At 38.8% G+C, this 16,771-nt stretch overlaps 1 protein-coding gene across 1 annotated transcript in view; it reads right to left on the bottom strand.

Moving 5' to 3' along the window:
- The window catches only part of LOC124544724 (neurogenic locus notch homolog protein 1-like), a 132,174-nt gene that overhangs the window by 17,379 nt on the left and 98,024 nt on the right, over positions 1-16,771 (bottom strand). Inside the window, exons 6-7 of the mRNA XM_047123370.1 lie at positions 12,211-12,386; positions 11,247-11,469 (exon numbers count right to left, since the gene is read on the bottom strand). Of these exons, the coding sequence (XP_046979326.1) occupies positions 11,247-11,469; positions 12,211-12,386 (399 nt within the window). The remainder of the gene's footprint in view (positions 1-11,246; positions 11,470-12,210; positions 12,387-16,771) is intronic.

Here is a 16,771-nt window from a genome sequence, read left to right as displayed (position 1 = left end):
ACTACGAGGCGAACCCATAGCGGAGCCATCTAATTATTTATAAAGAGTCCCTAGGAACTGGAAATAGTTCTGTGCCAAGCATGTCTGAATGGCCAGTCTCAAGTCATTCAATTCCAGGATTGACATTAGACTTGTGCATCAGCTCTGTCAGAATATCAATGCATTCCACCATTGGTATGTTGGAAAACAAACTGCAGACATCAAAGGATATTAATTTATCACTGAGTGAGACGGATATACCTTTTATCTTATTTACTAGGTCCACAGAGTTTGAAATACCATGCTTTGATTTGAATTTAGTCTTGCTCTTAATTAAGGCATCCAGTTTAGTAGTTAGTCTGTAAGAAGGAGCAGTGAATGGTGATACAACTGGACAAATAGGAAAATCTCATTTATGCAGTTTAGGAAGCCCATACATTCTAGGAGGCACTGGGTTCATATTAGTTAACGGTTTTGCTTCAAAATAAGAGAATATGCTTTTGCATGAACTGATTGCATATTTAACATCCTCTTTGAATAATTTAGTAGGGTCTTTATGAAGGACTTGGAAACCTGTGGTATTCAGGAAATCATTAACTTTATCAACATAATCACATTTATTCAAAAGTACAATACTGTTGCCTTTATTAGATTTTGTGGCAATGATATCTTGTTGTTGTAATTTCTGTTTTAAGAACTTGAGGGTGTGAAAGTCAATAGACCATGAGATGTTTCACTTTAATCTGGTTTCTTTCTTTAGCGCATAAGGCAACTAAATATTTTGCCGTGGTGTCTTTTGTTAGAACATATTCAATATCTACTTTCATAACATCCAGCTGTTTTTCTGATGGAGGGTGGGGTGGAGCATATTTAAAACCTTTCTCAAGCACTTTTTGGTCACTTGGCAACAGAACCAAGTTCAATACATTAATTACACATCACAAAAACTTTTGTTAACAATTTGAGGTTAGAGGTGCACTCACATTCCTGTTCTGCAGCAAAAATACATCATGAATAAGATCACTTACACTTTTACGAACTTCTCAATTGAAAATGTCAAACTCACAGGGGTGTAACTTCGATGTGATGGCCATATGACCACTTTTAGATGTGTACACACGTCATGAACATGATACCATTTCCTCATTTATCCACGTGTATCTTGCAATGTCAATGGCTTTATTTGCAGTAGCAGATGTTCCTCTTGACTTTAAGGAGATGTATTTTGGCATAATTTTGCATTGCAAATACTGTTTGTTAAACCAAATGCATTGTGTTGACTTTGCTTTTTGTCTCAGTAATTTACTAAATGACAAGACACAGCTCAACACTTCCCCTCTCATAAACTTCATATAATCATTTCTGTGTTCATTACTTCCCATGCTCTCTGTTCCTACATATTTCCATTTTCTTGTATTGATTAAGTTATTTTATTTTATTGAAGTTGTCTATGTATTCCATATGGACTGGCTTGGTTCATTTATTTAATGCAAACTGTTACATAGCCACAGCTTTGAATATAATGTTAATGTTTTTTCTGTTTGCTCCTTTTGTATTTGTGTATTGTTCAGCCTTTTTACCTTTTAAAAGTGCAGTACCACCACACTCTCAAAGATTGCTTTTACTGTATGTTCCCTCAAACTCCTCCATTTTCCTGAATTTATTTATTTATTTCTGTTTATCTTATTGATATTGCCTGAGTTCCTTACGTATTCTGTGGTTACATTGATTAATTGTTTCTTCTTTTAATTGGTTTGTGTATCACACTCCATGTTTTATACCTCCAGAAGTAGTCTTGTCAAGCACAAATTTTATTTTATTTTATTATTTTTGTTTATTAATAGAAACAGTGGTAAGGAAAGTGTTTCTGAAGAAGAGAAATTTGTTAACATCGAGTATAGATTTAAGTGTCAGGAAGTCATTTCTGAAAGTATTTGTATGGAGTGTAGCCATGTATGGAAGTGAAACGTGGACGATAAATAGTTTGGACAAGAAGAGAATAGAAGCTTTCGAAATTTGGTGCTACAGAAGAATGCTGAAGATTAGATGGGTGGATCACATAACTAATGAGGAAGTATTGAATAGGATTGGGGAGAAGAGAAGTTTGTGGCACAACTTGACCAGAAGAAGGGATTGGTTGGTAGGACATGTTCTGAGACATCAAAGGATCACCAATTTAGTATTGGAGGGCAGCGTGGAGTATAAAAATCATAGAGGGAGACCAAGAGATGAATACACCAAGCAGATTCAGAAGGATGTAGGTTGCAGTAGGTACTGGGAGATGAAGAAGCTTGCACAGGATAGAGTAGCATGGAGAGCTGCATCAAACCAGTCTCAGGACTGAAGACCACAACAACAATGTAGGAATGCCGTTCCTATTTTGTTTTAAAGTCTTTTCCTGTCTAATCCTCCCCCCCCCCCCCCCCCCCCTTCCCCAATGCATTACCACCACACTCTCAAAGATGTTACTTACTGTATGTCTCTGCTTCAATCTAGACATGTAACTTCTCTTCAAATGTTGTTTACAAACATTGTAACTTCTTTGGTGACAATACTCAGTAAATGTCTGAAGATGGCCTTGTAAGCCGAAAACTGGTTAACACAATAAAAGTAATACTGTAAAACAAAAGCAAACTGGTGCTTTTCATTTATTATAATGTTGTTCTACCAAGAACCGACGGAAGATTCAGTAAACATGAACTGAGGTTCTTCGCAGAAAACCACTGTGGCTGGCAACACTGTTGGATGAGCAATTATTTACGACCAAACTTCAGCACAAAAGAGGTAATCATAAGCTCACAGGAAAGTTACAATGAAACTGATAAAGAAGAGGGCATAGGAGGAGAGAACATGAAGGAAGTTGGAGACATCTTCCTGGAGTACAATATGCAACAAACAGAAACATGACAGGACCTATGAAATGCTTGTGAAGCCATTGTGTGATAAAGCATGCTACCGTCGCGTATCTTCATGGTGACAACTAAAGCTTAGGGACATGTTTAGTAGTGAACGCCGAGTTATACTAATATGCATGTACATACTCAAGGACTAAGTTTTCTGTAGTAATGCATGTATGTTTTGATTTGATAAAGTACAAACCCTATGTGTTTATACTAAATTTTAGACACTCTCAACAATCTGGCACTTCCGCTAATCCGGCACCCAGATGTGCGAGGAATGACCGGTTTAGCAAGAGTCTAGTGTAATGTTGTACTGTGACATCAACCATTCAGAAAAAAGGACATTTGCCATACTGCCACATCCACATTCCCAAGTCTTCACATCCTGTAGAGAGACCAACTACATGTCTGGAAAAGTATGAACAAGGACTGAAAGATGTTTGATCGGTAATTTAACACGTGCCGACTTGACTGTGGCAGGCAATTCAAATTCCTTCTTCTCAAAGCGTTGGCATCACTGTTGGAAATGAGACATATTCAAACAGTCCACCATCCTGCTGCAAACAACACAGTAGAAATACCACACCGACACCTGGAGGACCACATTAAGATGTAACTTCATAGACCGTCGGATTTAACAGTAACCACTATTTTTAGTTAGCCTACAGCACTACAATTACCCAGCAAATATTCTGCTGACACAATAACCTCCTTGATTTGTGCACCTGACTTTGTGTAGCACCTATGAACACAGATCTTATAATTACAAGTGAGCATTTCAAAAAGGGTATAGTGTTTAACAAACATTCATTTTAAATGATTTGCAGTCATGAAGCAAGTATGTGTGTAGAACCATGATTACAGTAAATAGGCTAAACTTGCATCTAAAACCCCAGGAACTCCAAGCTGTAATCAATGAGATGTGCAAAACGAATACAAGGATGCGAGCAACACAATGCAACTCGTGGCGATACCATGCTACTGACCTGCAGCCTCTGGATCACAACACAGTTGTCAGACGTTTGGGATGGCGAGTGTTTATGAACCTTAGGTTCACTGACACTGAGGAGGGAGTGATGTAGTGAGTGAGTAATCTGACAGATGTGCAGTGTTGTTTGTGTAAGCTCTCTGTGTCATGGTGCTTGTTTCCTGATGAGTGTTTTCTATTTGACTAACAACTGTTCAACAAGTCTGTTTTTCATCTCAATACGTCTTTGTTTTTCATGCTGTAAACTTAGTTTATGTCTGTATGCGTTGAGAGTTTTATAAATAATACATTATGTATTCCATCACAAATGAGTCAATTTTACCTAGATGGTACTACATTAATATACTGGTATTAATTTGTTTGCAATATATTGGAAATACACGAATATATTGTTTACAAAGGCAAGGATTTTTAATTATTCTTTTTTGGTTACTGTTTGTTTCTTTACATCATCCATTGTTCCAGTTTCCTTAGTGGTTGCCTGCAGTTACAACAGTTATTGCCTGATGCATCTATGTTGTACTTAACTGCTGTGGAAGTTAAGTGATTCACGCCTGTTTACTGCTATGTGCCAATGGTCTCCAATGTGGATTCCCCAAATATTGACCTTATCTTATTTCTGATCTTCAGAGCCATGTAATATGGAGTATTTTCATATACTGTGAGTCAGTGACAAGGTAGCATGTATTTAAATTTATGTCTAGTTTCATAGGCATTTGTGAATGTATTTCCTTCAAACAGGTGCGAGTTTTTTTGTTCAAAGAGAAGTATTTCATATATGAAGATGGAAGGGATTGTCATGAAGTCCAAGCTTTCGAATAGTGGTTTGCATGAATGCCTACTATTGCTTCCTGTCATTGCTATATATATATATATATAAAAAAAACACAGATGATGTGACTTACCGAACGAAAGTGCTGGCAGGTCGATAGACACACAAACAAACACAAACATACACATGAAATTCAAGCTTTCGCAACAAACTGTTGCCTCATCAGGAAAGAGGGAAGGAGAGGGAAAGATGAAAGGATGTGGGTTTTAAGGGAGAGGATAAGGAGTCATTCCAATCCCGGGAGCGGAAAGACTTACCTTAGGGGGAAAGAAGGGGTATACACTCGCCACACACACATATCCATCCGCACATGCATGTGCACAGAAAGGTAGCTCAGTTGGTAGAGCACTTGCCCGCGAAAGGCAAAGGTCCCGAGTTCGAGTCTCGGTCGAGCACACAGTTTTAATCTGCCAGGAAGTTTCATATCAGCGCACACTCCGCTGCAGAGTGAAAATCTCATTCTGGAAACATCCCCCAGGCTGTGGCTAAGCCATGTCTCCGCAATATCCTTTCTTTCAGGAGTGCTAGTTCTGCAAGGTTCGCAGGAGAGCTTCTGTAAAGTTTGGAAGGTAGGAGACGAGGTACTGGCAGAAGTAAAGCTGTGAGTACCGGGCGTGAGTCGTGCTTCGGTAGCTCAGTTGGTAGAGCACTTGCCTGCGAAAGGCAAAGGTCCCGAGTTCGAGTCTCGGTCGGGCACACAGTTTTAATCTGCCAGGAAGTTTCATTCCACTCTCTCACCTATAGAATGCCAGTTTCGATTTTGCTGATGACAACATCCACCCGAGTAGTCCCTGTCTGGTCAAAAGAATGGAGGACTATTTTACCTCAAAAATATTTTAACCCCCACCATTAAACCATATTGTAGAGCTACATGCCCCGGCTTCATGGCTGCAGTTTCCCTTTGCTTTCCGACATTTGCAGTATCAGCACAAAAAGGAAATGCTGGTCAAGTGTTATGAGTCAAGACTGGTCAACCTCCAGGCTGTTGCCCCTGAAATTACTGCAAAGACTGCTGCCCATTTTTAGGAACAATTGGTTTTCCCAAACTCTACACTGTCCTTACATATATGGTACAGCAATCTGTATCGTCGAGGTATACCAGCCTTGCTATCCATTGCGGATGGTTTAGAATGTGCCCCTCCCTAAAGAAGTTTGAAACACTTTATAATTACTATCTGCCAGCAAAGGTCGTAAAAATATGGGCAGTTAAATGAAAATGAGACAGATGGAAAAAGTAAGTAAACTGTTTGTTATATTAAAAGCAATGACCATAACTGTTAAACATACACTCCTGGAAATTGAAATAAGAACACCGTGAATTCATTGTCCCAGGAAGGGGAAACTTTATTGACACATTCCTGGGGTCAGATACATCACATGATCACACTGACAGAACCACAGGCACATACACACAGGCAACAGAGCATGCACAATGTCGGCACTAGTACAGTGTATATCCACCCTTCGCAGCAATGCAGGCTGCTATTCTCCCATGGAGACGATCGTAGAGATGCTGGATGTAGTCCTGTGGAACGGCTTGCCATGCCATTTCCACCTGGCGCCTCAGTTGGACCAGCGTTCGTGCTGGACGTGCAGACCGCGTGAGACGACGCTTCATCCAGTCCCAAACATGCTCAATGGGGGACAGATCCGGAGATCTTGCTGGCCAGGGTAGTTGACTTACACCTTCTAGAGCACGTTGGGTGGCACGAGATACATGCGGACGTGCATTGTCCTGTTGGAACAGCAAGTTCCTTTGCCGGTCTAGGAATGGTAGAACGATGGGTTCGATGACGGTTTGGATGTACCGTGCACTATTCAGTGTCCCCTCGACGATCACCAGTGGTGTACGGCCAGTGTAGGAGATCGCTCCCCACACCATGATGCCGGGTGTTGGCCCTGTGTGCCTCGGTCGTACGCAGTCCTGATTGTGGCGCTCACCTGCACGGCACCAAACACGCATACGACCATCATTGGCACCAAGGCAGAAGCGACTCTCATCGCTGAAGACGACACGTCTCCATTCGTCCCTCCATTCACGCCTGTCGCGACACCACTGGAGGCGGGCTGCACGATGTTGGGGCGTGAGCGGAAGATGGCCTAACGGTGTGCGGGACCGTAGCCCAGCTTCATGGAGACGGTTGCGAATGGTCCTCGCCGATACCCCAGGAGCAACAGTGTCCCTAATTTGCTGGGAAGTGGCGGTGGGGTCCCCTACGGCGCTGCGTAGGATCCTACGGTCTTGGCGTGCATCCGTGCGTCGTTGCGGTCCGGTACCAGGTCGACGGGCATGTGCACCTTCCGCCGACCACTGGCGACAACATCGATGTACTGTGGAGACCTCACGCCCCATGTGTTGAGCAATTCGGCGGTACGTCCACCCGGCCTCCCGCATGCCCACTATACGCCCTCGCTCAAAGTCCGTCAACTGCATATACGGTTCACGTCCACGCTGTTGCGGCATGCTACCAGTGTTAAAGACTGCGATGGAGCTCCGTATGCCACGGCAAACTGGCTGACACTGACGGCGGCGGTGCACAAATGCTGCGCAGCTAGCGCCATTCGACGGCCAACACCGCGGTTCCTGGTGTGTCCGCTGTGCCGTGCGCGTGATCATTGCTTGTACAGCCCTCTCGCAGTGTCCGGAGCAAGTATGGTGGGTCTGACACACCGGTGTCAATGTGTTCTTTTTTCCATTTCCAGGAGTGTATATCCGACTGTGAGACAAGACACTCAATGCCTTCGTGAAAACTATGTGTGGTTGCCTACAGAATGATGATTGAACACAGGCATTCACTTCTTCTTCTGAAGCAAACTGATGGCTACAAATGTGCAATACTTCTGCAGCGCACTGGAAACAACCTCGGCAATGTGTGGGTCTGCTTATGCCGCAAGAATTTTCCTAGGAAGCACTTACACATCCTCCACACAGTCCCCATGCAATTTGTGTAATTTTGGAGCCCTGAAGAAAGACACGTGTGGTCATCACTTTGCTTTGAGAGAAGATATGCACATCTGGGTACGATCACTGTCATGTAGTGTAACAGCCAGAGGGTAATTTTCTCTTTTCCAAGTTGAATCTATCGGAGCTGGTCTCACTGTTCACGAATCATCTGATACCACTTTTGGTCATTATTTGTTTGATTCTTGGCTTTTACTGGGGATGTAGTATTGTTGTTGAATTTATCCTTTATTTCTATTTCTTTATAGTACTGGATAGTTATGAAAACATTCGGTATGCTTTTTATACAAAAATATGTACAGTCCAGAAAGTCAGTCATGCAGCCATTTTTAGATTTAACTTAAACAGAATCAGATAAACATAATTATTAATGTTAATATAGATTATATTTTAACATAACGCACAAATTTCTACTTTTCTGATGAACAAAATTAATGTCATAATGTAGATCAATATATTTATTTATTTGTCCAAGAATCATTTTAGTACATTGCTTGTAAATGTGATATAGGATAGTGGTAAACCTAGTTAATTTACAATACGGTAGTCATTTTGACTACATTGTTGACATAATCAAAATGAATAATAATGTGTGTTGGTGTACACTTATTAAGTGAGATGACATGATAAGCACAACATACACTATATTATGAACTGACATTAGTAAAATTTGGTAAATGAGGTTTATTTATTATGATTTTCCATGAATTCAGACAAAGAATAGAAGCAGTGGTCAAGCAAGAATTGTTTTAACTTTATTTTAAATGCATTTAATGTTGGTGTGCATTTTAGGTAAGAAGGCAAATGGTTATAGTCTATAGTCGTAAGCTGATGCCATGAGAAGTAGTATACATTGAAATTTAGTTGTGTTTATGGCTCTGATCAGTTAAGTCAGATTTCAGATCTGTTCTGTGAAGTTATGTACGTTGTCTGTTGTGACTGTTAAGATACAAATCTAATTTAAAGAATCATGTGAATATATGATAACAACAGTGACTGTCAAATATATTTGCACCCATTAAAATGGCAAAATAAGTCAGCAACAGCAAAAAATTAAAGCATAACCCAGACCTCTACATTCCAAAGTTTTGATAAAATGAATTTCAGCAACTGGACCACTAAAGCCATCAAAAAGATAAGCAGAGGTCGACATTTTATGTAACTAACACTCAATGGACTATTTTTATTTTACAAGAATGTGGTGATTCACTTGTCACACATTACATATTTTTCCAATTATTGCCAGTAATGTCATTGTGACAGATAGTTATTGTAACAACTGCAAACATTTTTTCATGAAGGTGTTGCTAGTCTTGTGTGACACTAGAATAAATTTATTTATAGTTATGATGGTTAATTTTGAAACAATAAACAGTTTACTTCCTTTTTTCATTAGTCTCATTTTCATTTGACTTCTCCTTATACAGTTTTTCCAGTACAATGTACTGCACTTTATCCCTATGGTTGCTGCTTCAAAAACTACCATATTTATATTTAAGATAGGGATCAATAATATTGGTGATATGTTCATGGAATATATGCACAGTTATTTGCTTGTAAAATACATTTCTCAATATATAGTACCTTGTCTGTTGGTTTGTATCTGTAGCACTTAAGTATTTGCATAACTATGTAACAATTACTGGAATGAAATCTTTCTTTTGGCAATGAAATGAATACTACAATCATGGTTTCTGACAACAGTTTCTCTGATGCACCCAAACACGGAGCTTTGCCTCTCATGGTGAATGGTGTTATCTGGGCACACCCCATGGCTCAGTCCACAGCCTAACCTGTCAGTAGTTATCTTGTATCTTCAGAACGCATGGTATTTCGCTAGTTTAGCATTCTTATGACAATTGCATAGAGGAGCATGATTTACCCACAGCCAAAGAATTGTTTTCAAAAGTGAATCTTTCATGACAAAGTTTAGTGTATTACATCTGTTATGAAACTTCCTGGCAGATTAAAACTGTATGACAAAATGGATCTTGATGTCAGAGTCTTGGCTTACAATCACTGCTGAAGTTGCCCAGGAACACCTCTCAGTCATCAATCCAGACAATTCTGATCAAGTTAATAAATCTATAATCTATTCTATATGCTTTATCCACCCCTTCTCTTGAATACCAACCTACATAGTAGTACAATAAGCGTAAGAATTAATTCTGATATAACAATATAAATGGCAAATACAATTTAAAAAATTCTTTTACAGAAAAAATGAACCACCTGTGAGCTACAGACTTTTCAGAATAATCTACCTGTGTACCGAAACTGTGTGTTGGAGAGGGACAAAACTTGTGTTGCAGTGGGGCAAACCTCAGTCCTCCATACAATTTTAATTTATCAGAAAGATTCATACTGTACACAAATGCATTTTTACCAATGGCTAGTTGGGAGGGGGGGCAGTGCCATTATACCATGCTTGAAGTGATTCTTTGGAAGCACTGCACAGCACTCTCTTCAGTTGCAGTTGGTTCTTGATTTGGGAGGAAAAAAGAGACAGAGACGGGGGGGGCGGGGGGGGGGGGGGGGAGGGAGGGAGGGGAGAGAGAGAGAGAGAGAGAGAGAGAGAGAGAGAGAGAGAGAGAGAGAGAGAGAGAGAGAACTGGCCAGCCAGGAAGAATCTGGGTTTAGGAAGCAAGAAAAGCCTGAGGGAACCAAATCTGGAGAAAAATGTGGCGAACCAAAATGCAATGCAAGTCCTTAATTTTGAAACTGCAAAACACTTCATTAACAGTTACAGTATATTATAATGATGAAAAGTGAGTTTTTTGCAAATCATGTCTCTTCTCACAATTCTGACATTTATTATGGTGAAGTGAAAAAAGTAACATTTTCATTTGTTTAGTGATAACTGATGAGCAAACTCCATACAGTATCAATAAACACTGAACTGTTTATTTCTGGTGAAAAGCATCCAGATTCTTTCCACTGTCTGGGTTTTGGTGTGAATAATGAAGTAAAATATTTTCTGCACACTAACAAAGTGAGACACAAAATTAGTTTCAACCTTTTAAAATTTTTACCTGGTCTCCTGTGAGCAATTCCAGCACCCATATTATGTAAAGCTTTTTCACATGCAGTTTCTATAGTAAAGCGTGAGCTCACATGTCACCTTGAAATGAGATGTGTTTTAGCAATTTCTCACACTTGTATCTACCAGCTTACAATAAAATTTCATGCATTACTGTCAATATACTGTCAATATTTCTAATGAGGTCACATTTCTCAAAAGTCCTTCAGACAGCTGATTTTAAAGGATGGTAAGCCCACATTAAGTTTAGGAGCTCTTCTTTAATGATGGAGACACACTTTCATGAACTTCAAATGAACTGAATTAGGCTTTACAGTCTCCTTAAGAATAAACTCTGACTAAAAACTACTACAAAATATTCAATTTATAGAACGAGCTGTTAGTAAGAATAAGTTACTATGAAGAAATGTCAGTGGGTAGGCAATACTTTTTTAATGAAAATCTGTTTCTAACGTATCGTAAATGATCTACCCCATTTGTCGATGATTAAAATCATACAGTAATAAAGAAATCGAGCACGTGTAAGGAGTACTGCAGGAACATACCATCTGTGACTGGCCGACAGTAGAGCATAGCGTGTCCAACGTAGCCCTCTGGACAGCTGCAGACTGCGGTCTCACTTTTAACTTGACACTCAGCATTAACACCACATGCCGATTTGCAAGGGTCGAGGCAGCGACCATACCAACAGAGGGGCTTGTCTTTGGTGCAGTCTTCTGAAGTAACACACTCGGGGCGACAGGACACTTGTGGATTTCCGACGTAGTACTGAAATGCACAGAGTTCGACAAGTTTTCGTTGTGCGTTACATTACCCTATTATAAAGACACTTTTCTGTTGAAGTCAGAGGATATATTTCTGCCCCGAGCAAACAAAAAACTGAATAGTTGAATGACCTGTAAACAGAATACAGGGTATCCCACTCAACTCTTCTCCTAATATTAAAAATATTGGTCATCTGTTATCAGTGATATGTTTTCACCTGGAGAAATACCCACTAAGGGCTAGTGGAAACTGTGTCCAATAACTCATGGAACAATATTTTTTTAATTTTATGTGAAAAGCAACTGAACTGGGTTTGAAACATCTAGGCATCCGCCCTGTGCATCTGCATATTTTTAAATATTTCAATTCATTCTTTTTGCAGGTAACTGTAACTGTTGTTTTTGGATTAATTATATTATTGTCACACACTAGTATTTTACTAGGTTGCAGCTTCATTTGCACTGACAAACTGCCTATTGGCTTCTGTCTCGGGTTCTTCGGCTCGGCCGACGTTCATCTAATGATTTTTCTGACGTCGGCCGAAGAACCCGAGACAGAAGCCAATAGGCAGTTTGTCAACAAGTGGCCACGAAAGCCTTAACAATTTTGTATTCATTTGCATTAATCAGCCTTACCATAATTCTTGTTGCAAGAGTGGCTGTTCTTTTCTCACTGCAAAATTTTAGTAATTCACATTATTACACAGTACAAAAAATTACAAGCATTACTAGACTTTTGTCTTACTTCTGGGCAGGTGCACACAGCTACATGATTTCTGGCGGAGCAGAGAGCATCTACACCACAAACACCCGTAGTGCAGACACTTGTGCACCGGTTGTTGGAGCAGTGTTGGTGATCGGAACAATCCCCGTCGCTTTCGCACTCTGGTCTGCACCCTCTGAGTGGTGACCCGACATAGCCTGTAGAGCAGATCGCATTAACCATACTTGTGGGCCTCACTTTGAAAGCTACAGAATGGCAGTCAACAACAAAGCAAGACAGACATCAATTAACACAATGTTATGATAGGGAAAAAAAATTACATCTTACCTTAGGTATAAACAGAACAACTTACACATGAATAAACTGTTATTATATCTCTTACACTTCTTTTTAAGAAACTGAGAGCCTTGTAAAACATGTATGTCTGACATAAGATGGTTGCTAAATTACTGTTGTAATGGCCTAAATCCAAGCTGATGCACAGTGCAGGGTACAGAAATGAAAAAGATTGTAAGGAAGAGCAGTATTCTGAAGTAAGGGAGTTAAAACTCTAGGGAAGTGTACAGAAAGTAAGTGAAATCCTGCTAGTTCTTGCTAACTATGTAGTGAGTTACACAATGAATCTTCAAAATTTCTGATCGAGTTCTGAAATGCTCGATACTGTCTAAATTTTAGCCAAACTTGAGTTGAATTTATTATGTAAATTATTTATTTCTTATCTATGAAAGCTATAAAGTTTCCTGACTGTCAAATGCCTTTTTTTACATAAATACTGTATTATTTTGATATATTATCAGGCATCAAACTTACACTGTGAAAATTAGTAGTCACAGTTTCAAAAGTATATGATCTGAAAATAAGTCTATGTTAGATCAGTAATTTACATTTTTCGGTGTTAACTGTACACAAAATATCCATCTCCATTTATAATTTCATTAATTTTGCTACTGATAATGAAATCAATATTATACAATAACAGGAAACTTCTATTTTTCACACTGTCAAAATTTGCAATCTTTGTCATTAAAAATGAGGCCTACAAATCTTCATGTTAATAATTATTTTCAGAATATTATGCAGCAGGAGAAGGTAACCAGACACTGAGGCCTTGTTGAAAAGATAAGTACCAATTTGTTACTGCAATATATTGAACCTTTCCCTTCACCTAGGAAAACATAGTTACTAAATGGGATAACATCACACAGCAATGTTGTTATGAAAAATAAATCAGGAACAATTTAAGGGGGGTTCACTGCAGGTGGTGATGTCAGCTGAGACAAGCAATGTTTGTTTACATAAGGGAGGATTCGTTACAGTTAACACAGTGCAGGAAGTCGCACAAAAGATAGGTCTGTTTAAACAGGGAAAAATGAAACAAAGGCAGCCAAGGAGAAGAAAATTATTTAATGGATAGAAAGAATGATAAACAGATAAATAAGGTATCAAAACATGAAATGAACTAAAATAAGGAAAAGGAAGCCAACTGTTTGTTTGCAGTATGTCAAAAAGACAGCAGAAAATCACTAACGTAATACAGTGGGCTTGGATGACAGTAATCCACGGCATGTAGCACAAGACAGCAGATTCAGTAAGGCTCTGCTACAAAATTTAGAAAAGACTTGTCTCTGGTGAAGAGCCCTGGCATTCTGGATGGCTAGATGGCTGGCCGACTGCCAAATGTTGCAGGCATACGGTCTAGTGCTGCACCACGAGTGGGTGAATATCTTTCATATCGAAAACTGAAAGGCAGTTTTCAAACACATCCATGTAAATTTCAAAGAAGTGTCTAGAGAATAGTTTTCTCTCTGTTTTTCCTTCAATAATAGTCATTCTACAACAACACTAGAGCACACAGTGTAGAGAATACTGACATCTTGGAGCAAGTTACACACTGATCAACACTTACCATGAAAATAGGTATGAAAGATTCTGTAACAATGGAGGCATTATCTCTTCCATCCATGTAAAAGTAAGTATGAAATATAAACTGAAGAATCATTGTGTGGGTGGTGTTGATGACAGTGATGTTAGAGCTGCTTCTGCTGCTCTTTGTGTGTGTGTGTGTGTGTGTGTGTGTGTGTGTGTGTGTGTGTGTGTGTGTGTTGTCTATTTTTGATATAGGTCTTGTTGGCCGAAAGCTTATTCTGTGTCAGTTTCTTTGTTGTGCCTATCTGCGTCTCAGCGTCTCTGCTATATAGTGAGTAGCAACTTCCCTTTTCGTAATATTGTTACATTCCATACTGTATTTTTCACTGTTTGATCTAATATGACTTGCGAAGAAATTGATTTTCTGGTATGAAGTGAAATAGCAAATGATGAAAAATATAAGGTTAGCCAAAGAAATGATGAAAAAGAAAGCAGTAGAAAGAAGAAATAGACAGGACAAAATGTAAACCCTGTTAATTATAAATCTGTTGATTTAGTATTGTAACAACAAAAGAAAAATCCAGCAAAGTGAGTGACAAAATTAAGAAGTTTTTAGATGTGTACCAGGGTCCTTCTAACACCATCAGAGTAGTTCACAATAATACCTATGAACTGGCTTATGTGAAATCAGGTACGTTGTTTGGATTGAAAACATAATTGACTTGAAATGTTATGCGATTACTGTGAGACCTATGACACTAAAGAAACTAACCAACACAGAACTCAACAAGATTGGAGATATTAATTTTACTAATAGAATAAAATAATTACTAAACAGTTATAATGCCACTTGGGCAGAGAATCCATTACTCTTTACTGAGTACACCAACTGTCAATTGGTGCCTCCACAGCTGGGTAACATCATTCTTCCTCTTCTGATCCACTCATATAATCTGTTCTTTCGCAATATTTACAGTCACACATTTCTTCACACACACACACACACACACACACACACACACACACACACACACACACACTTTCTGAGTGGATGCCTTTATAATATCTGGCAAGAACCATATCCTCCAGATTTAGGCACTGGATCCAGTCAGAAAAGAACACTTGCAAACTTTGTAATAGGATTCTGATTAACTTTTTTATGTCATTACTTTGTTCTTGATAAAAGTATTAGAATTAAAGATCAATCAGTAATTTTAATTGCACTGTTGCAATTTGTTTCACATGTAATGATTCTACACCCTCTTTAATCAGTGGCACTCTTCCTTGTTCTGGACCTACACTCTATTCAGAGATCCTTTTGCAGTTCCTTTTGTGTCATCTTTATCTTTGAAAACCATTATTACCACTTTTTTTTCACTTATGGCCTTATCACTTAAAGTCCTCATCAGAAGAGGCAAATTGCTTGTGTAATGTTTATAATGTATTTTGTTAATTTTCTGAATATGTCATAGTATTTTTAAAGTTCTCCATGGTAGAAGCTAGTTCACAAAAATCATTACAGTTATCATTACGTATGTTTACTATTTAAAGTCCTAATCAGTGGAGGCAACATCCATAACATACAACCCAAGCAAATCAATACACCCCACTACTTACTACACTATTACTTGTATATCCTTAGGCTCCTTTATCATAGCTTATTATGAACGTTGGTGTTTGCATTTACAAAAATTTTATTCAAATGTCGAACAAAATTAATTGGTTTACTTTGGTTAACAAAGAGTCAATATACATAAGTGATCGGAATTGTCACTTCTGCAAACAAATCGAATATAGCTTACTTTATATGGTAATATCTTCTCTGTTTTAATGAAAAGAACTTTCTTACTTTCATTTTAGTATTGTCTTGATTAATATTGATTCAGTTTGCTTATGTATGACCTATAATTATTTTGCATTACAAGAGAATTTAAATAAATATTGTTATTACAAGTAAGGGAGTGCAGGAAAAAGCTTCAGTGATGAGGTTTCTTATGGTTCTGTTGGGACAAAACCACAACCGTCCATTTCTGCCATAAGGGAGTGTAGGAAAAAGCTTCAGTGATGAGGTTTCTTATGGTACTGTTGGGACAAAACCATAACTGTCCATTTCTGCCAATCTGTGTGATAAATTACATCAGTGGGCGGTTGCTGTTGCATGTTCCTCAGCCATCAAACAACACCCTCCCCTTTTAATTACTTATCCTATTGCCGTGTCACTGAGTGTGTCCTCTCTTTCTTCTCGTGTCGATGAGGGGAGTGGGGGGGGGGGGGGGGGGGAGGGGGGCCTTAGGCTACCCTTCTCCAGCATTTACTGTATCATTATCTTTCCATTCATTAAAGAAAAGAGGCTTTGTGCTTCTCTTGTAGCAGTATCCTACCAAAACTCCTCGATCTGGTACATCTGAATGTTAGACTAATAAATTTTGATAAAAGAATTTTGTCTTGTAATTGTATAATGCTGGGTATGTATATTCTATATGAAACTATCAAGTGATGTTCTGAAAATGTTAGTATTTCGTGTACATACACTCAGAAGAGGGTGAATGGATTTTTTTTCTTCTATGGAAAGGATAATAATAACTGAAAATTATTTTATCTACACACAAAATTTGAAACAGGCAAATAACGGGCCTGAGTTGTAAATGTTTGCAAAACTTGTGACACAAAAGAACTTACTGACAGAGGATGATTTGAGACTAACATTTGAATTAAA

The sequence above is a fragment of the Schistocerca americana genome, chromosome 8 (genome assembly GCF_021461395.2).
Source record: "Schistocerca americana isolate TAMUIC-IGC-003095 chromosome 8, iqSchAmer2.1, whole genome shotgun sequence".
Classification (NCBI taxonomy): Eukaryota; Metazoa; Arthropoda; class Insecta; order Orthoptera; family Acrididae; genus Schistocerca; species Schistocerca americana.
Note: the sequence above shows the minus strand (reverse complement) of the source record. Positions and strands in the feature narration are given on the sequence as shown.